Raw genomic sequence first — 25,650 nt, 5'->3', positions numbered from 1 at the left:
ATAAAAATCTCCGACCCGTAAATTAAAGATCGATTCTATTTAAAAATACAACAATAATTTTCTTCTAAAATTAACCAATGGTTAAACAAGAATAAAAGAAAGTTAAGTGATAAAAATCAAGTTCGAAAATGTGTAAAATTAAAGAAAAGGGAATCTATCTTTTTCAACGTTAGATCTGAGAAGAAACTAATGTGACACAGCAAAGGAGCTGGTATCATTGCGTGATTCGTAGAAGTGTTTTCAGAGATTCCAAGCTGAAACACATCCGTGTCTTATTTTTGCTGCGCCGATCCACACAAAGGATACGGGAATGCCAGGCACATGTTTCCGGGTCCTGGTTATGAGCCGTTGGCATAAGCCACGAACACGCTACGCAAAACGCCCACACACGCACACGCGACCCGGTCGTTGGCCCCTGCACATATACATCTAGGATGTATATTTGGCTTGGATACCTGTAACGATACACACAGCTTGCTATATTTGGTAGGTTGCAAATATTCCAGCCCTTGCGTTTCTACTCATCGTGAATTTTTTCTTTTTCTTTTTCCATAGTTTTTAGATTTTTTAATACGATATTTTTCAAGTGGAAAAATTTCGATTTCTTCGAAAGATCGAAAATTGCCTTTAGCCGTAAGATGAAAACGAAAGCATTGTCTCTTATTAAGCTCGCCAAGGATCGACAATGCTGAGTGGATTGGAGGAGCTGAGTGATAAATAAAAAGATAAAAAGATTGAATAAAATATTTCAACCATTTAAAAAATAGTAAGCAATTTTAAATGACATTCGAGATAAAATAATGAAATAGTTACGTACATTTAATAATACTTGGATACGTATGTCTTTCAATTTCTGTACTTTTCCAATTATTCAAGTTCAATTTACAATTTTATATACAAATTTATTAATATTTATCGTTCAAATGATGCATATATTCACAAGCTTTTTAAATCAATCGCGAATGATACAATCGAATTTAATTAAAATTCAAAATAATTTGCACACATGTGGAGGCGAAGGAATGGCTCAGAACCAGGGAAGGGTTCAGAATTCCCCCCTCCCCCCCCTTTTTTTTTCTTTTAAACGAATCTTCGAATGTCAAGGAGTACCGAAAAACTCGATACGCTTTAGTTAGGCGAGCCATTCCGAAAGGCAGGTGGTTTCGGCCACCTGGTCGCCTGTTCTCGCGTGTCTCCTTTTTTCCCTTCTTGATTTCCTTATTCCTAGGATATCGTGTTGTTGTGCCTCCTCTCATCTTCCCATCTTCCGTTCATAACTGTCCAATGTTTGCGCGAAGCTCGTCAAGTGTCCCTATCAAAAACGAGAACAATATTATATTTCTATTTTGTATCTATTTTTTTGATAAACCATAAATTAACTCAAGTGTTTGTACGAAAAATTCGAAAAATCGAAAAAAATTTGGATCGTTTCTGCAACTATTGCTATTTTTTTGCCATTAGAATATATTTTGCCCAAATATTTATCGAGTATATTTCTCATTAAAATCGTTAATTCAAGAATCTTCTCCCTGAAAAAAAAAAGAAAAGAAATCATCCCTTCTCAAAATTCAGGCCGAAGACAAAATCTAACGACGATTTCGACGGACAAAAGATACACATATGTCCCTCACGGATTCGTCGTAGAATCTGTGGCGGCGCCATATTCGTTAGACGCGCACCGATATCGTATTACGCGCACGTTACACTTGCGCACGTGAATCGTAAATTACGAAAGATCGTGTCCGAGGATGACCTAGATAGCCAGCGGGCTGCAAGAAAGGGCATCGGCGTCAAGCTGGCGTTGCTCCTCGGCTCCTTTATGTCCGTTCGTGGAGGGAAATGGAGAGCGAGTGGTAAAAAAGGGTTCGACAGTCACCACTTCCTTTGCACGCCAAAATTCCCGCGGTCGGATATGACATGAAAGCCGTGAGAAAAAAGAAAAAGAGAGAGAGAGAGAAAGAGATCAGAATAGGCGCACGGAACAAATTCGAATAAAATTCTTGGAAAATCCAACCACCCAGGGTTTGTAAAAAGTGTTCAGCTTTTGTTGTTCACGTGCTTCTTATTATCTCGCCTCGGGATATATTTAAGTACGGATTGAAAATTAATGAATTCTTATGTCTAATTTCATCAACTTGACTCCCTTCCAAAAAAAAAAAAAAAAATAAATAGCTAATGACAATTATTACTCGAAAATTGTTTCCAGCATATTTAAAAATTTCGGAGAAATTCAAATTTTTGGAACGTTTATCAGCCTCGAATCAAACTCGATGGCTAAATAAAAAAGATAGAGGAAAAATCTCTATTGCACGAAAAGCGAATCTTGGATCAAAGAAGGAAACGAATCGTGGTCTTCGAAGCAGCAACTTTGCCGAAGGACACCGTGTTTCTCGCGTGTATTAACAAATCTTTATTATTGCGTGTGTTTCAGGAGTAACGTTCAAGGCACACAGGTTAATTCTCGCAGCATGCAGCAAACACTTTCAAGAGCTCTTCGAAGGAATGCCTCCTTCTCCCGCGGGACTGATCGTTATTCTCGACGGAACGAGTGCCCACAATATGGCGTCCCTTCTCGAATTCATGTACCGTGGAGAGGTACACGTGTCCCAGGAATCCCTCAGCTCTTTCCTCAAAGCGGCCGAATGCCTTCAAGTATGCGACTTATTTCATCTCTTTTGAAATAATTGCCCTGAATAGCAGTCACGTGTTTCGAACGCGTACTTTGCATTCTTTCGGGGAACATCCTTTTTTTTTTTTTTTTTTATTATTTTATTTTTGGCCGCGATTAATGAACAGAAGTTCCTGCTCTTGGAACGTCGACGCGAGAAGCTGTGTCAATGCTCTTTGAAAGAACGATTGATTAAGAGATTTTCACTGTTACATAATATTAAAGAATTCTACTATTTTGAGTATTTTCTTAAAGCGCAAATGGAAACGAAACCGTCTAAGTTTACGCCAATTTATCGCATAATAGGTTCTTCGGTGTGTAATTTCATCTAGTTAGATTAAGATTGTTTCATTATATAATTATGTACTTTCAGATTGAATTCTTTCTAAAAAATTTCCAAAATTAATGTAATATTTCTTATTGTTTCATTTGTTTTATCAACACCATATATTTCTTGAATCTATTCTCTTCATATTTTTATCAAATATAAAATTTTTAAATCAATTCGTAAGACAATTTCCTCTACAATTCAGTTTTACAATATATATATATATCTAACAAAAATTGAAGGAAACTAAAGACATAAACATTTCTTAAATGAATTCTATATTTTGAGGAATAATAATTTCATCCTTCCGTTTCTTAATCATCCCAATAATTTATACAATTAATAACAATTAACAATGTGTCCAACGTCAATTAAACGACGTACGTTCTCTCCATTATCGAAATCTGTTCGAATCACAGGTAAAGGGCCTGTCCATCGAGCACGAAAAGCTGGCAGTGGCGCAGAGGCACGCCGCAGAGAACAATAACTCGTCCACGGACACGGGGGATGGTGGTGGCGGAAGCGGTGGCGCGAGCAGCGGCGACAACGGAAGCGGGAACGTGAGCGGAAACGTCAGCGGTACCGTGAGTGGTAACGTGGGTGGTGGTGTCGATGACGTTGGCGGAGGAGTCGGCGAGGTGAGCGACATGGGTGAAGCGGGTGAAGCAACCATGGTGAGAAACACCATAAAGAGGGCCCGCACGCCAGCACCGTCTCCTGCCCCCGCTTACCCCGTGCCCAACCTCTACTCCGCTACCTCTCACTATTACGAAACCCTGCCGAAAAGGCTGATGAGGTAAGCCCTTTTACAACCATGCGCCCAACTATGGCAAAAACATAGGGTGTCACAGATAATCGCAAAACGCCGAAAGAATCGAGTCGAATTGACATTCCGTCGTATCTATCGATTAATTAGGCTTGATCCTTCGAGTGAAGAAGTAATAGATAGTAATGTTGTAAAGTGTTGCGAAAGAATTAAGAAATATTGTAATGCGTAGCCTCTTGTGATTTAGTATTTTTTCTTTCAAGTATATAATATATTATGTAAAGTAATTTATATGGTGATGATGTTAAAATGATGTCACGTTTGGATATAGATTCCTTCGAGAAATTATAGACTGTGATCATGTGTTTTTTTCTTTTTTCTTTTTTATTCCGTAATTTCGTGTGTTTTGTTAAAATGTGAAATATCTATAAAAAAAAAGAAAAAAATATATACACACGTTGTTGCATTTCTTTCTGTAATTGAACTTGATTTTTCCGATTTTTTGAGATTTCTTCCCAAGAAAATCAACCAAATTATTTTCCATCCTGGTATATTTCTTAAGTAGAGTTTGATATCGAACGTTTTTTGGGGATATTTTTAGATCGCCCAGCGACGTCGATACCCTGGGAAGGGCGAGCGTGTTGCGCGACGGCACTGCCTTCCGGCCCGCATCAGCGCCGCATCCGCTTCTTCTGGAGAACCACTTTTATCAGCCGTTCATCCACCCCACAGAAACGCCCGCGCATCCCCACACCGCACCACACACACCCACGGAATTGGAACAGGAATTGGAACGAGCGAGGTCCGAGGAACGCAGCAATTGCGATCTCAAGGAAAGCGTGGCTGAAGGTAAATCATTCTTAAAATGATTATTATATCTTCCCTCTCTTGTAGATTACATTTTCCTCTTCCCAAACAACCAAATTGTATTTCTTAAATTTTGTCAATTTTTTTTTTGGATTTGAAGTTTTGTTCAAAGTTAACAGTGACAACAATTTAATGTGAAATCAAAAAATATCTTGAAATCAAACGTAATTATGTATTTTTTATTATTTTACGTTCGTTTGAAGTTATATCTTTATTTTCTTAAATTTTCTTAAATTTTGAATTTGAAGTTTTGGAAAAATTGTTCAAAGTTAACAGCGACAACAATTTAAAATTAAGATACCAATTATGTATTTTATATTATTCTACGTTCGTTTGAAATTACATCTTTATTTTCAAATTTTATTTTCTTAAATTTTGCCAGTTTCTTTTTTGGATTTGAAGTTTTGGAAAAATTGTTCAAAGTTAACAGTGACAACAATTTAATGTGAAATCAAAAAATATTTTGAAATCAAACGTAATTATGTATTTTATATTATTTTACGTTCGTTTGAAGTTATATCTTTATTTTCTTAAATTTTCTTAAATTTTGGATTTGAAGTTTTGGAAAAATTGTTCAAAGTTAACAGCGACAACAATTTAAAATTAAGATACCAATTATGTATTTTATATTATTCTACGTTCGTTTGAAATTACATCTTTATTTTCAAATTTTATTTTCTTAAATTTTGTCAATTTTTTTTTTTTTTTTTTGGATTTTACATATACATACGTTTGCATGCAGATCTACGAATAAAGCAAGAACCAGTGGCAATGACCGACCGGGAAAGGGCGGAAAAACTGGCAGAAAGATTGTCAGGCGAGGTATATACCGGGGGAAGGGGGTTCGATAGTGGTCATTATGGTTCGAATTCGGATCACATGCAGCCTGGAGGACAAATTGGACCCCCCATGGTGCGTTTGCCGCTTGCTCATCCACCGACTCCTGATCTCAGCCCTGCACCCACTAATCCCGCCATGTGGAATACGAAAATGAAGAAGGCTGGCACTGTCTCCACCCCCCACGGTGAGTCCGATTTCATTTTCATTTCCTATCTTCAGAATGTTTAAAGCGTTCTATTGTTTCGTAATTTTGATATTACGTATTAAATTGAAATTAGAAAATTAATTAATAAAAAAGAATGATGAACAGAGAATATTAATAATATTTAATAATAATCTGTATTTATATTGATACAATATTTTTGTAATTCTTTTTTTTTTTTTTTTACATACAACATCTTCTAATACATTGTAAATTAAAAAGATGATGATGAATTTTGGATGATGTTTTGCTTCACGTTCTAATAAAATAGCTATATTTTTATCTTTTCATCTATTCTGATGAAATAATCATTCCGTTGAAAATTTCAAATCGTCGTATTTAAGTTAAAATATTAGCTATTAGTCATCGATTTAAAATTATTATATATATAACGTCGATTCGTTGATAACAAATCGTACGTAACAGTTTAAGCCAGTGTTTTAGACGTCATCGATTACAGAAGTTTACCAGACTTTCCGTAAACGTACCACGTGTGTTTCGATTCACCAGCGCCAGCGTGATGAATACACGCGTATAAACGTATTACGCGTGCAAAAATATTTCTCTCCGCTTAACAAAGTTGGAAATTCCATTCGACTAACGAATTAATTTACCAACTAACATTACCAACGATTATTATTCAAAGGAGGTAAAATATCTTGTCACATTTTATGTTATCTCGTTTTACAAATTATTTGAAATGAATTTTAATGATAATTTTAATCAGATTGACGAAACCTTCCAATATAATATACGGGCCAGTGCGTCGCCAGAGGGCAAAACCTTCTAGATCTAATGTTACAAAATGCACGTGAAGCTTTCTTGATGTTGCAACCTCTCGATGATCCCTTCCAATGCCTCATCATCGTTCTATCTTTCACGAGATAATTTGAACGACGGTTTGAGTAATAAGGTGAATAGAAGAATGCAATCTCGATCTTAAAATTTTTATTTATGACTCGTGACTCGGCTTCTTTTTATCGTTTCGAGATATAAAAATCTAAATCTTTTTCTTATTCGCGTAGAAGAAGAGAATTTAAATTCTATAGAAATTTTAGTTCCTCTTTTCGAGAATAAGCCAAGGAACAGAGTCGAATCAAAAAAGAATCTTTATCGTTCGTATCATTAAAAAAAAAAAAACTTTAAAAATCTCTCCTTTCACACTTCCCTAAAATAACGAAAAAGCTTTCGGTTCCAAAGGTAATCCGCTCGATCGAATATTCGCTGCCCCCTGTTGTGGTAGTAGATACTTGCTAGAAGGTTGAAAAATTATTTTCAGAAACTCGACAGTCGACTCGCTCTTAAATGTCACCGCGACGTCAGCCGAGCTTATGGCGTGTTCCGATGTCGTATCGACGCGTGCTCTCATCACAACTATACCACGCCACCGTCGTCCTCGAAATTTCGCTCATTTCGTATTCTTTCCCAACGTCTCTACCAATAATATTTCTTTTTTTTTTTTTTTTTTTTTTATCTCGAACGTATATATAGACGAGTCTCTCTCTAATATATATATATATATTAGAGGCGTCTAGGCATGCAAAAAGCACACGACCAGACGACAACAACGTTAGACAGGATTTTACAACGTGTATCCGAAAAGCTCGGTTCGGATCGACACACGCTCCCACCTTAGAATGACACCGGTTGCCTTCACGGTGTGAACAAAGCGTTACAAAGAGGCGATGCAAGCGACACGGTGCAGCCATTGGGAACATCTTTTGCTCCGGCGAGCAAATCACCAGGCGTGCGACGCCACGATACGAAAAACTTGGGGGGTGGTGGGTCAATCTCGCACACAAACGAGCACTGAGGTAGATCCAGGATCGTCGAATATCGCGGATCACCATTTTTAGATAGGCCAATACGGCGAGGAATGAACGAGAACGGGCACGGTAAAGAAAGAAGCGAACCGTCAACTAATGCAACGGTTATTGACATTAATCGTGCTCGAGCAATCGCGTGCACGAGAAAAGACGACACGGCGAGAAGAGGAGAAAGGGAGACACCGAGCTCGCTCGCCCGTGGCGAGTGTAAGAGGGAAAGAAGAGCGAGCGAGAGGAGGGAAAAGAGGGAGAGCAGAAAAGAGAAAGGTGTTTTTCGTTCGTTTCGTAACGGGCAGAGTCAGAAGGAACGAAACTGAGCGACGGCGGTCTAATCGACGTTCGGTAGAATTGTCGCGGCACGGATGAGTAGTAGAATGGAAGCAACAACCGGTCATGGGATTGTTGAGACATTCTATTAGATGTACAGTTATCTCTAGGTTTAACTTTTTCGTTAGGAGTTAGTTTTTTGTTTGAAGTTCTCGATACGCTATTTCTTCCCGGCAAACGATCCTGTACGAGATTTTTATCGCGGAACGATTCATTTTTTTTTTTTTTTTTTGATAGATTCAGGTATTTTCTTAGGATCCTGTCCTTCTTTTCTAGATGTGGAACTAATAATTGCAGAATTATTTTATTAAAAATTCTTGTTATTGTTTTCTTTTCTCTAATGTTTGGATAATTTTTAAGGTGAATGATTTCTATGATAAATGTCGTGTTTTCTCGATAATTTATAGTACTTTTTTTTTTTTTTTTTTTTTGATAGATTCAGGTATATTCTTAAGATATGAAACTAATAATTGCAGAATTATTATATTTTCTTTCCTTTAATCGTTTAGTAACAAAATAATGTTTGGATAATTTTTAAATGATTCGTGGTATTTTAACTGTTCGAGATTTATAGATAGTAGAATTTATAATTGCAGTATCATTTTATTAAAAATTGGCATTGTTTTTTTTTTTTCTTCTTTACGTGTAATCGTTTAATAAGAAAATAATGTTTGAATAATTTTTAAGGCGAATGAGATTTCTATGATAAATGTCGTGTTTTCTCGATGATTTATAGAAAATACTTTTTGGGGGGGGGAGGGGAGGGGGGTTTGTCCTTTTGTTTCAAGATTCGATGTTGGCGTGATAATTGCAGGGTTATTAAAACGTGCGTGACTGTTATTACATCGTTCCACAATAATTCTTTCTTCTAAGAACGCGGCGACTTTCTCTTGACCGTTTTCGACCGTTCTACGCGTCCTTCATTCTACGGGCTCGGTGTTTCCAGGCCATGAACTATCTTAATACCGTGTCTAATTTCGATCTTTCACCAAGCATTAGAAGAATGTGTGCCAGTTATATTATTAGAATTACGTACGAAATTTTTTATCTTAATTTTTTATCAAACGAATTCTTGATAAATGAATTATTAAAAAAAAAAAAAAAAAAAAATTAGAAATTTCCATTCAATCCACTAGAAGAAATAAGAAGGAAGGAAAACATTTTATCTCGACATAAGAAATTACATTACATAGAAAATTAACATAAAGGACGCAGACGTCTTAAAGGGCAATACAAGGTCTTTTTTCGTCATCATCATCGTGTTTCTTTCTTTACGTTTAACCGCACGAAAGTCACGCGCGTCCCTTGTTCCAAAGGACCCTCCACGAACGTTGAATTATAGATAAAGAAGGCAGAAACTGTTCAAATCGATGCACCGCAACCGCATCTACTACGTGTTCCATCTATATCTTCTCTTCCTTTTCTACTTCCTTCCACCTCGGAGTCGAGTGCAATTTGGCGCACGTGCCTCGTAAAAATTTCATTCGCACGAGCGCAAACCACGTTTCATACGTTTCCACATTCGTGCCCTCTTCAAACATTAATTCTCCTTGTCTCCTGCTATTAATTCTATATGCGGAATCGTCCGTTTACTCACTTTAACATCTGTGTGATGCTGGTATCAGACAGTTCAAAACACTCTCTTTTACGGTGAAGTGTTAACGCATTCTTGGAACATATTTGGAGAGTCGATTCTAGAGGTTGAAACAGATTAGAAGAAAGTGTCGGTTGAGGCTTTGTTTGTTAAGTTATCCAAGCAATTGAAAATTAAATGAAGAAATAGAATACTTCCGTCTTTATGTTATTCAACTTGAAGTAAATATCGATATTTTTGTATATTAAAATCGACAAAAGTGTCGAAGGTTATTTAAAAGAAAAACTTGATAAATCTATTTTTTGCTGGTTTCCAGTTTTTTTTTTTTTTATCTATTATTAGCTAAAAGGTAAAACTTTAATATTTAAAAATAAAAAGATTGAAATATTTGATAGATTCCGGGATAGAAATAGAAATGGTTTTAGTCATGGACGTGTAGGCAACTCAACAAGGCTATGTTTAAAATTAGAAGAATTTTTTTTATCAATTTTTGATATTTTTATTTCAACGATTTAAGTAATTCGAGTTGTGTTTAATGATTCGAATAATTTTCCCTTCACAAAGAGACAATTTCTACGTAGTTTTTGCGTTTTAAGGGATATAAGAGGATGAATTTAGTGAGCACAATGTGTTTGCACCTGGTTCTATTTAAGAACTACAAAATAATAATAAATAGTTTAATGTTTTAAACTTCTTTGTTAGAATACTTTTAATGGTCGATGATATACGTATAGAATGATGATGAAAGAAAATTATCATATCTCTATGATGTCGACGAAACAACATAACAAACGAATTAACTGTCAATCGAATCAAAAGGATAATGAGATAAATTCATTTTAGAAAAAAATTTATAAAAATCCCGTATATATTTCACAAATATGAATTTCTTTGAATAAATAGACACGATCTGACTAATGTTGTCATTGCTCAAGATCGTTCATCCTCATTACATATTTTTCTGATTTCGAATTCAAAATCATCTTATCGATTTTTAATCGGTTTTGCTTAAAACGATTCGATGTGTTAAAACAAAATTTCACGCAAGCTTGTTTCTTATATTCCACTGTAATATCATGATTTCGACTCAAGGCTCGGAGAGGGGGTTAAAAATGTGAGTTTCTAAATCATATTTTACACGATTCGTTAGCGTTCATTTGTTATTTTTTTCAACTTCTCATTTCGTCGACATGGTGTGTCGTGTAAGTAATCGAACCGGGCCCAAAAATCTAACGCAAGCAAGATTTAGGCCACGAATTCTTAGAACGTGTTTTCAACTACTGAGAATCGTTGCACAATGCAACAAAATTGCGAAATTGTTGCTTGGTGAATGACATTTTGACTGATGAATTAATGAGATTCTATTACTAGAAAATATTTTTTATCCAATTTATAAATTGGATACTCGTCCTATATCATGTACAGAAATTCAGGATAGGTTCGAACATTATTATTATAATCTTGTTTGGTTAAATATATTTTCTAATAGATATTTTTTACTCTATTTGAATTATAGTTTGTCGATAATATTTCTTATATTCTTGTTATATCTCGTGAGTGATCATTACGAGATTTTATTTTATTTGAATAGAATTAATGATGTAAAAAATTATTTAAAAAATAATTTATGAAGTTATTTATATAGCTTGGTAAACGAAGCCTTCAATTTAATAAAATTTAAATATTCGCTACTAATATTTTAATTATTCAAACGATTTTTCTATTTCTTAAGAAATTTCGTGTTATTCAAATGTTACTCACAACGCAAAATTTAAACTTTTCTTTACTTACGAAAGTAGCTTTTAATGCAATCAAGAACATATGTAATTACATAATACCAAATTGTCGAACAAGATTTCTCGCCTACTTGTTCAACGAAGAATAAAATGAAATTCTTCTGAATTATTTATGCGTAAATTCGAGAAATAGTATAAATCGAGTCAAGAGCAAATTAAAAAATACTTGTTAATCGTTTTTCTGTGAAATAGCGAATTCTGTTTCTTTCAGTAAAGATAGGAGAAAAAGGCTGAATTCTTGTGGAGGATAGAACGCAAGAGGCTTTGAATGAATTATGGGTATAGACCGTTGGATGTTTTTTCAAGAGAGGATGCGAAAGGCTGGTTCTCTATGTGTGTCATGGCCAAAGAGCTCCTGATGTGTTTTAGAAACTGTTAGAAAAGTTTGGTTGACTCTCGTGCTGCAAATTATCGTTGGACGAGAAAAGATTTGTTTGATCCGCTCCTACTTTCATAACTTCTTGAAACCGTCTAATCTTTCACAGATTTGTGAAAACTTTCCGTTTCGATCTCCTTGAAATTTAAAGAACAAATATTTTTAAAATGTGAAATTAATTTAGAATCTATTTAATTATTGTAATACAATTGTCACTCTTGTAGTTTTTCCTTTTTTTTTTTTTTCAAATAATTCTTGTTAAATTTGATTAAGATATCATGTTCGAGCATGAGCATGTTGACTTTGTCAGAAGTACGTCCGAAATCCAACGTGACAAGCATCCCCAGGACTTGTATTGATCGACAGAACATAGAAGAAAATCATATCAACCTGAATTAGAGTGTATCTTCATGATTATTACTCAGAAATAATCGAATCATCTTGAGAAAAGGACTATTTCTTTAAAAACGATCAAAAATAAAAAAAAAAAAAGATTATAAAATACTCAAACGTTAGACGAATTGGATTATTTCATTCATATTCCATGAATGAATCATCAAGTAAAAATTAAATTTTAAATTACACATTTAGTTACATACAATAACAGAAGTATTAATTCTTTGCATTTCAATTTATAATTTTTCTTTTTTAAATTTTACAAAGATTTTCAAGCAATCAATTTCTAAATAATTTTTCTATTAAACTTTGAAAAATAATCCAAAGTTAATTTTCATAATTATCCCATAACCTAAAATTTAATTCAATAGCGATATATTAAGAATTCTCAATGTTTTAACGGTTAGAAAAGAAATTATATACTATAGATACATCGATCAAAAATGATGCGATCAAACATGAAAACTTTAAACAAACTCAAGCTACGAACTGTAAATGAATCAACAATCAATTTGCAAATAAAACATGCTATCACACAGATTGCAATGATTATACGTATTAGCTATCACATCATGGGATCAGTATCGTAATGAGAAATAAGATATACGTAATCACTCGATTGGTCGATGATAACGTACATTCTTTCAGTTGGTCATTCCTTAGCTACGATTAAGAACAATCAAACAACAGATCCGTTGGTTTATTTATTTATTTTTTTCTTTCTTTCTTTTATTCATCTACGTGATCATGTTGCATGTATTGTTTCAACGCGCACACTCATGTAACGCGCTTTCACGGATTAACCATTACTACTAGTGCCGATAGAGTGAGCGGATATTTCGTGCAATGCCGAAATTCAGGTCACGAAATATTTCATGATAACGCCGTTAGAGGGCCTGTAACACGAACCACACTGGTAAATTCGACAAACATGACACGCAACTCACGCCTTCTTTTTAGCGAATTGGATAGGATGTAGTATTAATGTGCAATGTTGCATATTTGAGGTTAGGTTTTGAATTAGTGATATTTCACAGTTGAAATTTCTAGGCGTGGAATAAACGAAAGTAAAGGTGAGTCCATATTAATTAAAAAGTATTATATTGTAATCGTAGTATATATTGATTAAAGAGATTAAATAATAGCTTTTTAAAGTTGATAGAGGTATTGAAAGTATAATTCATGTCATATCAAAGTCTTTAAGATATCGATTATGTAGATCTTATTTCACAATATTATTACAATCTTTGTATTGAACAACAAAATTGGTTTTTAAGATTGAAGTATCGATATAATGTAGAATTAGTTGATAAGCTATTTGAGAGCTTCGTGTATATAAATATCGATAAATATGCATTTCGATTTTTATATTTTTTTCTATAATTAAGATAATTTATATATGTTAATTTTTATCATTTATTTTTTTCATAATTTTAAATTAGCCACTCGAAATTTAAATCCGAATTTCAATATTGTTTTCTGTGTAAACATTTACCTCGGCAAAACTACAATCCTACGGGGAACAGCTTTAATTTTTATTATTCGCCAACTAAGACGATTATGACAAAACGAGCACGATATATCTCGACCCTTCTGCAAGCTTTATTACTATGCTTCTCGTTCTGACAAGTAGAAATAAAACAACGGGTTGCCACGCTAACCTGGCGCTACCCTTCTACGCACAATGAGTAACCCTATCTTCGTTGAAATAATCCTCTATCCTTATTTCTGTTCTGCTTTCTCTATTATCTTTCTCAGCGTCCTTTACTTTCCTGTATCTATCTCTTTTATGTTCTTTTATGTTCCTGATTTGAATTTACATATAAATGAATATAGAATCTATAATCGAATCTATAACCCTTACAAAAGTTAGGCATCGTATTTGAAAATATTATATTATCGACATTTATACCATAAAAATATTAGATTGATAAATAAGAACTCGATTATAAAATAATCAACTTGATTAACCACATATATCAAAAATAAAATAATCAATTAACAAAAATTCTATTTATTTAGAAACGAACGGTTTGTGTTTGCTCTTGTAATCACATCATGCGCCAAAAAGGTATAAATGTCACGGATTCGCGCACGTGCGCGAATCCGGTGCGTGTGCGATTGCGCGGGTTTCGAGTTGTAGCCATTAGATAGCGCCAGCTACTCGCATGCCCCACGCTTGCGTATATTTTTGGGTTGCGTGGTGAGGGTAGTCATTGGATGGAATTGGGCGACAGCCAGGCGTGGGTGCAAATTTACTGCAGCGCCCGCGATTCCGCAATGTCGGTCGAATTCGACGTATTTCATGCGATCGCTAGCAAAGAGTGGGGAGGAAGAGATATACGAGCAGCTCGAGAATTATCTGTAACAGAATGCCGCGTTATCGGCTCTCATTTTGCGAGAAATCCAAGTGAATTTATTAATTACTACTACTAATATATGTCTACACGTGGTTTGCGTTGAATTTGATAGCGACGAACTGACACGATTTTCTCTTCGATCCCCAACGGAACATCATCGTTATTATGATTTGTGCTCGTCGCCCAGTTTACCCTACCCTTTTTTTTTTCATCTTAGTTTTCTTTCTATTTTTACTTTTATCGTTTGCCATGTTTACAGTGTCATTTACCGTTCTTTTTTTTTTCACCTTTACAACGGTCGATGATTAATTTTGGTGCGACTTCAACGACTTTTTCAGTTGTCTGTCGGTAGTTCGTTTGCGGAACGATTTTTAACTGCATATTTTTGCCGAGCTTTGGTTAAGCATGTTATTCAATTCAAATACTTTTGATTTCGAGTACGTTTATTTGTTTATCTTGAAATCGTTTCGCAGAAAATTATGTAAATTTAATTATAATATGTAAAAGATATATTTTATTGATCTTGAAAAAACTGAATGAATGTTTAAAATAAAATAGATTAATGAATTTCATTGAAAATTTAAATCATAAGATATTTAGGTTATCCTTTCTTTAAGTCTTCATTCGAACAAAATTTAATTTATTATCTCTGATCTTTTAAATAATTTTCTCGCATAACGATAACGAGTTTAATATCGAAAGTATTATAAATTATAAATGATAAATAAAAATTTAACTTTTCCAAATTCAAATGATCAATGAAATTGATCTGTATCTATAATTTTTACGTGGCTCGTAATATAAAATTATAAGATTTCTTGCCCATTTTTCAATTTATCAAAATTAATAAATTATTATTACAACAGAGCTCGGATCAAATTGCACTTGGATATACCAGGCGTGTATGTAGCGGGGCGCCGAAATTTGTAGAGCCGAGCCTACCACGGCACGCACCAATCAATAAACCGATGCGTGCGTGCACGGACAGAGGCCAGTGCGCGTGTGTGCAGCCGCTGAATCGGCTCTGTGTGAGTGCACGTGCCGCCAAAAGTTCGTGAACGCACAAGGTTTGCGTGCTATCCGCTCGTTTGTGTGCACAACTACGCGGCAAGGGCCAAGCGCGTGCACGTATATATGCGCCGCGCTGTGCTCCGCGGGAGAGAGGCTAGCCTTTGACGAGTTCGTGCCTCGCACCGCAACCCATATTCTTTTTCCTTCTTCTTTCTTTGTCTATCTCTTTTGGACGAGCAATACGTGATTGCAGTAGAAAAGAACAGACCAATGAATTTTTCTAAAGCTTTTATCGTGATGCACGGACGTAGCAGGAGGGGATGTTCAATAAATTATCGTTTATTTTATTGCGTGATTTTGGTTATCGATATAAGTTATATACTCGCAATTACTGGAATATTCTATGCTCTCATTTTGTGAAATACGCATGAAAAAAATATTTTATTAATAATATTATATAAAGAATTGAAAAGATTATTTGTATTCGAGAGTATTTACTAAGTGGTTTTTTAAATATGTAATTCATTTTGAAGAATTTTAAACGAACGATTTAAATTTAACAATTTAAATAAAGTTTTAAATTATTTTAATAAAATAATCTCTATTATTATTGATGATTAAATTTTAATTTCATTATTTTTTTGATGAAGAAGATATATATATCGTATAATTATATTTTTTTTTCATAAGAAAATATATGCTTCTATTTTCGTGTTTATGATTAAGAAATTGAAAATATAAAACTAGCTGAATGTAATATGGAGATAGAAATTTTAAGTTAATAATGTTAAATATTAAAAAATTAACTTATGAATAATCTAATCTAAAGCAAAAGTTGTCAATGAAACATTTCGGTGAAACGCAATCTTGTTTTCGAAAGAAGTTATTTATCGCTATTATTACGTTGTATAAAAATGATTAGCATTGTATTGACACACGTTTAATAACTTATCGCTTACTTAATTCACATAACTTGGAAATGATTTCACTTATAATTATTTATAATTTATATTGTTCATCACTATTGATTTTCATTATTTTCATCTCTTTAAAGATAAAATTTTTTTTGGCTCTTATTGAAATGAATTTTATTGAAAAGAAATTGAAATTCAATTAGAAAATAATTTAAAAACTAATTTTAATCATAGAATCTCATCATTCTCATTTTCAACAATTTTCTATCATTCTATCTCTTGATTATTAAAATAATTAAAAAAATGAAGCATTTCATACCTCTTTTTAGCCTTTTTAACCTTATTCATCGATACACAAATCCTAAAACATCTGATAACAAACTTTTCATCACATGATATCTGATCGCACGATTCTTCTGAAATCCATCAAGTTATATCATCGAATTAACGTTATCTTAACGTTGTTCAAAATACATATAGATATAATTACCATCAATTCCCAATTTTGTTCAAATTTTAACCGCTCAATTTTTCAAATAAGAAAGAAAAATCTTGTGCAAATTCATCCCTTGCTTACGATATCGAAATTCTCGATATAATCGTGGAAATAATTGAAGGAACAGCTCGTCTTTAAGCTTTGCCCGTGAAACCGAGAGTGAAGAGTCGGGAAACACGAGGCGAGAAATCATGTCACCACGGAAGTGGTCGGGCCAGGAGGGAGAGAACTCGATAGTTATATTTCGATTCATCGAGGTCTCGAAAGTGGACCGTTGTGCGGGTTATGGTTTTCTCTTGGTCTCTCCGACACAGGAGGGTTGGTTGGTTGGTTGGTTGGTTGGCATCCCTTGCAACGACGCTAGCGACTCGGCTTTCTCCTTTCTCGGGGGAGAAAGAGAGAAGGATCCGGCCGCTCCTTTGATTTCACCTTGCAACGCACGTTGCTCGACATTGATTTTCCTCTCCCTTTTTCTTGTTCAACTTCTCTTCTTTTGCTACCATGAATCGACGTCGATTCGACATCGATTGAATGATATTTTTTTTTCTATGAAAATATGAAGAAGATCGGTAAAAGAATGAGCGATGAGAATTTTTATATTGCAATATTTAATTTGAAAATTTTTAAAATTCGAACTATACTCGATTTGAATCATTTCTATTTAGTTTAGATTGATTATTTATACACATTTTCTGATACATTCTAATCAATTCTCTTCTTTTACTCTGATAAATAGAATAAATTTTCTTCAATCCAAACAATTCATTGACGAAATTTTCCTTAATTTAATTTACTTGTTTAGAAATATTACACTTTTTGCGTTACATTACTTTTTTTTTTTTTTTTTTTTTTGAAAAAAAAAAATTATCGCTGTTGCACATATTTTTTAACGCTTTTATTTTCCAATCTCAACGTTTAATATTTATCTCGCTCGATAACATTCTATTCTCGTTGTCCTATATATTATATATATATATGTGTGTGTGTATGCGTGTGTTACGATATATTTTCCATTTACCATTTGTGATAAAAACGATTCCTCCTCTGTTACTTCGTTTCTTGGCATCCTCGTTTCGCTCGAAACGATCAGGCAAAGAGCTGCCGCCCAGTCGACGACGACCAATTTGGCGCCATCGTATGAAATGTGTCAAGGACTGGGCCGATCCACCACCGCTCCTTTGAACTTCTTCTTCTCTCCCTACGGGCTCGATCCGCTGAATCTCCGCGTGGAGGAACGCGGCCGTTCCGTTTCTCGACGTGTTCCATCGCGTTTCTCCCTCGATCAACCTCGACTCCCAAGAGATTTGTAGATTTCCCACGAGACCAGCCGGAGACTCTTTTTATCCGCGGTCGCACGTGTGCTCGCGGAAAGCGCCTCTTTATTTTCGCTTTTGAAAGAGTTGTGTCGTCGAACGTTTAGACGTTAAAGAGAAAGATGAGAGCGAGATCTTGCTTTGAAACAGAGATGGACGGATGTTTTAACGATTGAAAAATTTAACAATTTATTGTTCGAAATATAATAAATGTAGTCAAATGGGTGAGATTGTAGTGAATCATACGATTGTAGCGAGCTAATGAATTCGAATAAATGTTTATTTTAAATAAAGTTTTTAACTCTAATCAATTTTTCAAGCCATTATGATTTTATCTGGGTTCGAATATTTATTATATAAAACGCAGGTAATTTCGAAATTGCAAAGTGTTTTTAACGCATAACGAAAAGATGTTTTTATGAGTCGTAAATTATACGATGTTTTTGGTAAGTTTTATGCATTCGTTAGATGCAATTCTATATTTATCTTTCTAAAAACTTATTATTTGTTCTTTTTTAAGCTATTTAAAACTTTACATGAACCATGAAGCAAAATTTCCACTTCGAATTAAAAAAACACAAAAATAAAGAAAGCAATTATTGCGGTTTATTTATTTATTTTTTTTCATTGATCTTTCTATTACAGTTTTGGATACACAAACAGTATGATTAGCGACAACGATAAAAGTAAACGATAAAATAGTTACGGTTCCATAAGAAAAGTAATAAAAACGTATCGTTTATATCTTTCGTAAATTTCTGGAAAATTAAGAACGATTGTATGATATTAGGCGATTTGTCGATTAAATAAAACTTAACATTACAAAATTGATTATGATGACATTATTGTCGAGCACGTGTGCTTTCAAGAAATTTACTTTACTTTATCATCGAAAAAAAAAAGTAAATAAATAAATAAATAAACCAAACGATAACGAAGCGAGTGATCTCAATTACAAAAATTACAAACATCTTAACCCATTAACAACTTAATTCTATTCATTTATATCTTGGCAAGGCATGCACTTTAAAAAAATAAAAAAAAAAAAAAAAGTGTTATTTAAAGAAAAAATTAAATACATTTGCATTCTTGCGTGTCATCAAACTCGTCAACATTGCATAACTCGATGCACACGTGCGAAAACGTTCGAAACAGATGCGCCAAGGAATAAAAATTCCTTGACGATAAGATTGGCGCGTGGGGTATCCAACTGCGTGGTCCATCGATCTGAAGCCGTCGCGAGTTGTGGTAGGGCTGTGTCGAGGCTTTCTCCCTCTGTTATCCGTTTTCTTCGATCCATTCAGCTGGAAAGGGAGGAAAAGGGTCAGGTGGGTAAGACCTTGAACGTTGCTGCGTTTTCGTAACCGAATCTTTCCACTCTCCTCCTGATAGGGGATCCAAATAGACTGTTGCCGAATTTCCTCATTTGTGATCAATCAAAATTCTATCGAATTTATCTACGTAATTATCTCGTGTTTCCTAAAATCTTTTCGATTCGATGAAAGGATAAGATGATTTTTAACCTCGAAGTGATAGTTTTTGAAGGGAGATTTATAATGGAACGAGGTTAATATCCGCTAATATCCAATAATAATTTAAAGAAAATTGCATTTTATTTTTGTATCTATAAGAAATAGTTAGAAATTGATTTATATAATTGTTCGATATCGTGGAAAAATATATTTCGAGTGAAAGAGAGACGGCATTGTCGGGCTGGAAAGAGTTAGTCATCAATTAATTTAACGATTACGAAAAGAATGATTATTTATTAGGCGTGCATCGTATCGACGATTAAAGACGACTTTGCATCAACGGCGTTACGGTATTATTATTCTGCAAGCACGTGTCAGGGTCACCTTCCGCGAATTTTGCTACACGCGTGTAGTCGAGCTTCACGCTCAAAATAATTTTTTTCCAGAAAATTACAGCATCAGGGATAGAAAGGATGTTCTTCTGCATTCCTTGCATGTCTTCGGAACGAACGTGCAATCGGTTATTACAGCCTTCGGATCTATTTCAATCTGATCGCATTTTTCATTTCGCAGAAACGATCTATCGCCTAATTTTTTTTTTTTTTTTTTTTTTTTCAATGTTTTAGTCTCTTTTAGCTTCGCCCGAGCGATAGAGCGATTAAGATATTCGATGCAACGGTAAATTTTATTCTGAACATTGTTCGTTGAACCAAACGATTCTCTTTATGTGGATGTTTAAAATGCAGATTAGAATTAAAATTTTATAAATAGAAAAATTGAATCGATTATATACTTTGTTTTGAATATTTTATCTCATTTTATTTGTATGCATTTTTCATAAATCTAAGAAAATTATTAACGCAAAATTTGCATCAACGTCATCGATATCGACAATGTAATTTATCTAACGTTCAAATCAATAATTATTAATCATTATTTTTAACAGATTTTTTATTCAAATTTTACACGCAGAGTGTAATATTTTTATATTTCAATTTTTTGACAAAATAATTCTTCTTTGTCCAAGCGTGAAATCATTGCGCAAGGGTTCGAAGAGAAAGAGGAATTTAAAATATAGTTTCGAAGGCACGAGAGATCTGTCAACTGTGCTTGTATCCCTAATCTAATAAGTCCGGATTCTATACAATTTAATCAGTTGCCCAAGCAACAAAAACCTGGCACAAGTTTTGCTCCGCCATCAGGTTAACTGCCCCGGGTTAACCATCTCGATGAATTTTTGAAGATGGAGGGAGGATGTCCCGTAATAATCGTCGATACACGCGAAATTCGAAAATTTCGGCATGGCAAAGCAGATGGCGTGGCCTTTCGCGGAAGTGATCATTCCCTCTTCTTAAACACCGGCCTTCTCTTCGTCCCTGCGTGCTCAGGGGCGTACCTACCCCGCGGGCTCCTCTACCTGCTTCTGATTTCCCCTTTTATCTCTTTTCTCCTCTTTTCATCAATTCGTTCTCTCTTGCCTTTTTTTTTTTAAATCTATAATCTTTTTCCATTCCAAACTCTTCGATTCGACTAAATTCAACTCGGTAACAAACGAAAAGCCTGTCAATGTTCTTAAGGGAGATTTCAAAAATTTGAAAGAAAATTGATTGTGTTAGAAGCAAGTTCATATATCATATGCAGAATGAGATGTTATTCGAGTATGACAAAACAAAAATTTTTCGAAACTTGGCAGATTTTTGACGAATTAAAAAAAAAATTCTTCACAGAGGATATACGTATGACAATTTTTCGAATATTTGGCAGATTTTTGACGAATTAAAAAAAAAATTCTTCACAGAGAATATACGTATGACAATTTTTCGAATACTTGGCAGATTTTTGACGAATTAAAAAAAAAATTCTTCACAGAGAATATACGTATGACAATTTTTCGAAACTTGGCAGATTTTTGACGAGTTAAAAAAAAATTCTTCGTAGAGAATATACGTTTAGAGTATATAATAATCCAAAAAATAAACACAGGGGTTAAGTTAAGTTCCTCCCTTTCTCTTTCTTCTTCTCTCTCCTCCTCGCGTCCTCCTTTCTATCAATCAAAGGTCCATTCGCCCTTCCTTCGAACACCATGGCTTCCGTCCTCGGCGCCCGTATTTTTCTGCCTCCCCTCTCCCCTCCGTTGCCAGTTTCGCGCGACCCGCCTTTGTCTTCGGCCGCCGATCCTTCGTGAATTTCATTCGTCAGCTGCACGAGACCGAGGCCCCGAACTTACTTTACTTTTTCTAAGATGGGCCCAACTCTATTTTTAACCGGTTATCCACCGAAAAGAGGAACGATCCGCGCTACCAGGCGCGTGCACGCGCTCTCTCCATTATCGGGATGATCGCGCGCGTAAGCTCCGGGCCTTAATAGGGCCATTTGAGAGGGAGGAGGGGAACTTTCTTGTTTTCTTTGAACGTTCAGATTGTTTATTCGTCGAGTGGTTCGTGAAATTCGAGCCAGAGAGATTCGAAATAAGATGAAGATATGGAATTAAATTTTTTGCGTTTCGTTTTTTTTTTTTTTTTTGAGTAAATTTGAAGTTTGGAAATCTTTAGATAGAAGATTACTCGTTAATTTTAACATCTTCAATTTTTCGTAAAAAAAAAATATTCGCTATTGCACAAATGCTGTTAGTTTGTAATTATTTAAAGGTATATTATACATGATTAAATCATGAATTTGCGATGAATTTCATGAATGGAAACGCATTTGTTGTGCATTTTTCAATTATTTATGAGTTTCATCCATGAATATTGATATATTCCCTATTAACTTAATTTAATATTATTAATAAAAAAAATCGTTATTTTTTTAACAAGAGGTAAGATAATTTAGGAACGAATTCAAGATGATAATAATAATCATATATAATATGTTTCATGAATGTTAACAAATTTGTTAAAGACATGCTTAGAAGAAGATTTTAATTAATAACGATCCACAATATTTGTATATTTGTAATACTCTTGATGTAATAAAACGACGAATAAAAAACAGAAAATTCTATGCAAAAGAATACGCATTCTAAGAAAAATAAGATCGGCTATTATTCTATATGCAAATGTATTAAATTAGATAGTCGGAATAAACCGGAAATTACACGAGTTCCGTAAAGCAAGTTCTCGAGGAAAAACAAAACAATCGTTTTTTTTCTATTTAGAATAACTATACTGTATAGTATTTAATTTATTTTATAAAATTATTTTCCTAGAATTGCAGTTCGTTATTAATTTTGTAACAATAATTATTAAATTGTTTCGTAATAATTTATTTTTTTTTATTAAAAGATACTTTATATATTCTATATATTCATAATATTCAAACACAATATTCTGACTTTTGAATAGGTTAGGTAAAAAAAAAATTAAAAAATATCATTTATTCTGATTTTCAAAGCCAATAATAAATTTTCCAAGCTCCACTTATTTCAAATTGTTTCGACGCAAAACGTTTTATTACAACCGTTATTTTTTTAAAAAATAATCATCCACAAAAAACCTCGTTCCCTATCCCTAAATAAAATTTCTTACGCGTTATTAAAATATTAATTCACTCCAACGATGACTCTCAGACACCACTTGGATTGATGCAGCAATTCGAACGGCGACAATATTTATTTATGTTTGATTTTTTTAAAATATCGCTTCATGAATAGATTCCTAAGCTCTTTAAATATAATCTTACAAAGTGTAGAATAATATATTATCAAATGGTCAGACTTTTTTTTATCTAAAATTAGACCGTGATCGAACTACATATACGACGTTAGTCCGAGTTCGACAGTCGTGGTGATAGAAATATTATTTTCAAAATATTGTAAGCATGGAATACTGTAATGAAATTACAAAATTACAATAGAAAGAAATAGTAGATAAAAATAGAGATATAATGTAAGAAGATGAAAAATAAGAATAACAGACAATAAATGAGAGTACGTTATTGGGATTGTAAGGTTCGATATTTGCCTTGACAAACGCGCTCAACGATTTAATATTCAATAAATTATCTTCTTCTCTATACACGAAGATAATTAAAATATAAAAGTTTCACACGTTCGTAATTCGCGTGCGAAGTATTCATTTCAAGTCGAGCTAAGAAATTGATCGAACGATTACTTGAAAATGAAAATAACATTCCCATGATTTCAGGCAAGAAACTGAAGTGCCCGGACTGCGAGAAGTTGTACGGCTACGAGACGAACCTGCGCGCCCACATACGGCAACGCCACCAAGGGATCAGGGTGCCATGCCCGTTCTGCCAGCGGACGTTCACGCGGAACAACACCGTGAGACGGCACATCGCGCGCGAGCACAAAGCCGAGCTCAACCTGAAGGCCTTCCAGCAGTCGAACCACTCGATGTCGGACACGGTGCCGCAGTAACGGCGTCCTCGTCATCGCTGTCGTTGTCGTTGCCATCGCAATGCCACGGAACACAGCCCGTGCACCGCTCGGCTGGAAAACTGGAGAGGCCACGAAGCTGGAACGCCAGGTTTGCCAAGGTTTGCCCGCCTTCTCTCTTGGCCAACGTCGGTCAACGCCATCCCCGTCCCGTGCACCATCCGAGCGGCCCTCGCCACCGGCCCTTTCCTCCGTGAATCCCTGCGATTGACAGCAGCCGTAAGGAAACTAGAGCCCGGCCTCTCCCAGCCCGAGATACTCGACAAAGGGAACGATATCCCGCTGTGCCTCGTCTCGGTGATCTTGATCAAGCAATTGTCAATTACACAGCGACCGTCTCTACCACAAGTCCCAAATTGGCGCGATTCGTCGTTTCTCTTCCGAGAGAGACCGTGTTTAATATCAATTTTCGGCGAGGATGATCAAGATTTAGGAAAAATTCGATTCTCGAGCCGGGGTTTCATCGGGATTTTTAAAGAGATTTCTCTTTACATTTAATATAGATTTAAGGTGTTCTTGTTGTTGATCGCTTTCGAAAGAAAAGGAAAGAAATAGAAAAAGTTCTTCGCGGAGGACTCGGATGCGACTCGGAGGGTGTTCGACCGCGAAACTAGAAGAAATTAGTCCCGGTGATCGGATCACGAAGGGAGGGGGGAGAAGAACGAAGGTTTGGAAAAACGTCGACGTCCGATTACTCGAGCGTAGCTGAGCACAGAAGATACAGGAGAAGGATATTGGGGGGGGGGGGGGGTTGAGGGATCAGGAGGATGTTGTAAACTCGTCGCCTCGGACATGCTCGCGAAGTACGCTGAATAATAAACCACAAAACTAGTCAATGAAAGTGCAACGTCGAGTAAGAGTTATTATACACTGTAAAAAGAAGAGGAGAAAGAAAGGAAGGAAGGAAGGAAGGAAGGAAGGAAGAAGAAACACTTCTTTTTTTTTCGGAGCGCGATAAAAATAAAAGGGAAGTTAAAGAAGATCGAAGGAGATCGCGAAATAAGTTGAAGAAAAAAAAAAGAAAGAAAGAAAGGAAGGAAGGAAGAAGACACGTTGAAACGCAGATTCACGAACGAGCCAGAAGAGAGAAGAATAAGCGAGTTATTCGAGGAAGGAGGAGGATAAAAAAAAAAAAAAAAAAAATGAAAAGACGCATATCTCAGGTGAATCGTATTTACAGTAAGCCGAATTTGTTCTCGATTCTTTTTTCTTTTTTTTTTCTTTCTTTTTTTTTTTTTTCTTTTTTTCTCTCTCTTTCTTTTTGTCCTTTGACTTTATGATTTTATGTATATATATATATACATATATATTTCTTCACCATATATTCTCGACCACTCCTCGCCAAAGAACGATCAGGATCGTTTCGAGGAGATGTACGAACGGAATATATATAACTATACATATATATATATACCGAGCACATTAATGAAACGGTGCAAGCGTTGTTGCGAGAAATAGTTTTAAATGAATTTAAAAGCGTCTTACCTTACTGCCGCTACCTTTTACTTTATTATATTACGATTATAGTTACCGATGGATTATTAAGGAATTATTATTATTATTATCGAACTGCTGCCGCATCACACGCTGATTCAAACGCTGTTTTATATATATATATATATATATTGATACTTTTACCTGAATTCTCTACCGCGAATAGATAAATACTACTGGTACTATAATTGATGTTGATGTCGAGGAG

General features: G+C 34.8%; 1 protein-coding gene across 2 annotated transcripts in view; it reads left to right on the top strand.

Moving 5' to 3' along the window:
• chinmo (Chronologically inappropriate morphogenesis) overlaps positions 1-24,864 on the top strand; it is a 52,684-nt gene extending 27,820 nt beyond the window's left edge. For both annotated transcript variants that reach the window (XM_012483658.3, XM_003689689.4), the window contains exons 3-7: positions 2,432-2,652; positions 3,416-3,792; positions 4,364-4,611; positions 5,372-5,653; positions 23,698-24,864. In XM_012483658.3, coding sequence (XP_012339112.1) covers positions 2,432-2,652; positions 3,416-3,792; positions 4,364-4,611; positions 5,372-5,653; positions 23,698-23,930 — 1,361 coding nt within the window. In that variant the 3' untranslated portion in view covers positions 23,931-24,864. The remainder of the gene's footprint in view (positions 1-2,431; positions 2,653-3,415; positions 3,793-4,363; positions 4,612-5,371; positions 5,654-23,697) is intronic.
• Positions 24,865-25,650: the final 786 nt, after the last annotated feature.

The sequence above is a fragment of the Apis florea genome, unplaced genomic scaffold (assembly GCF_048593485.1).
Source record: "Apis florea isolate Af1SG1 unplaced genomic scaffold, ASM4859348v1 contig_2190_pilon, whole genome shotgun sequence".
NCBI lineage: Eukaryota > Metazoa > Arthropoda > Insecta > Hymenoptera > Apidae > Apis > Apis florea.
Note: the sequence above shows the minus strand (reverse complement) of the source record. Positions and strands in the feature narration are given on the sequence as shown.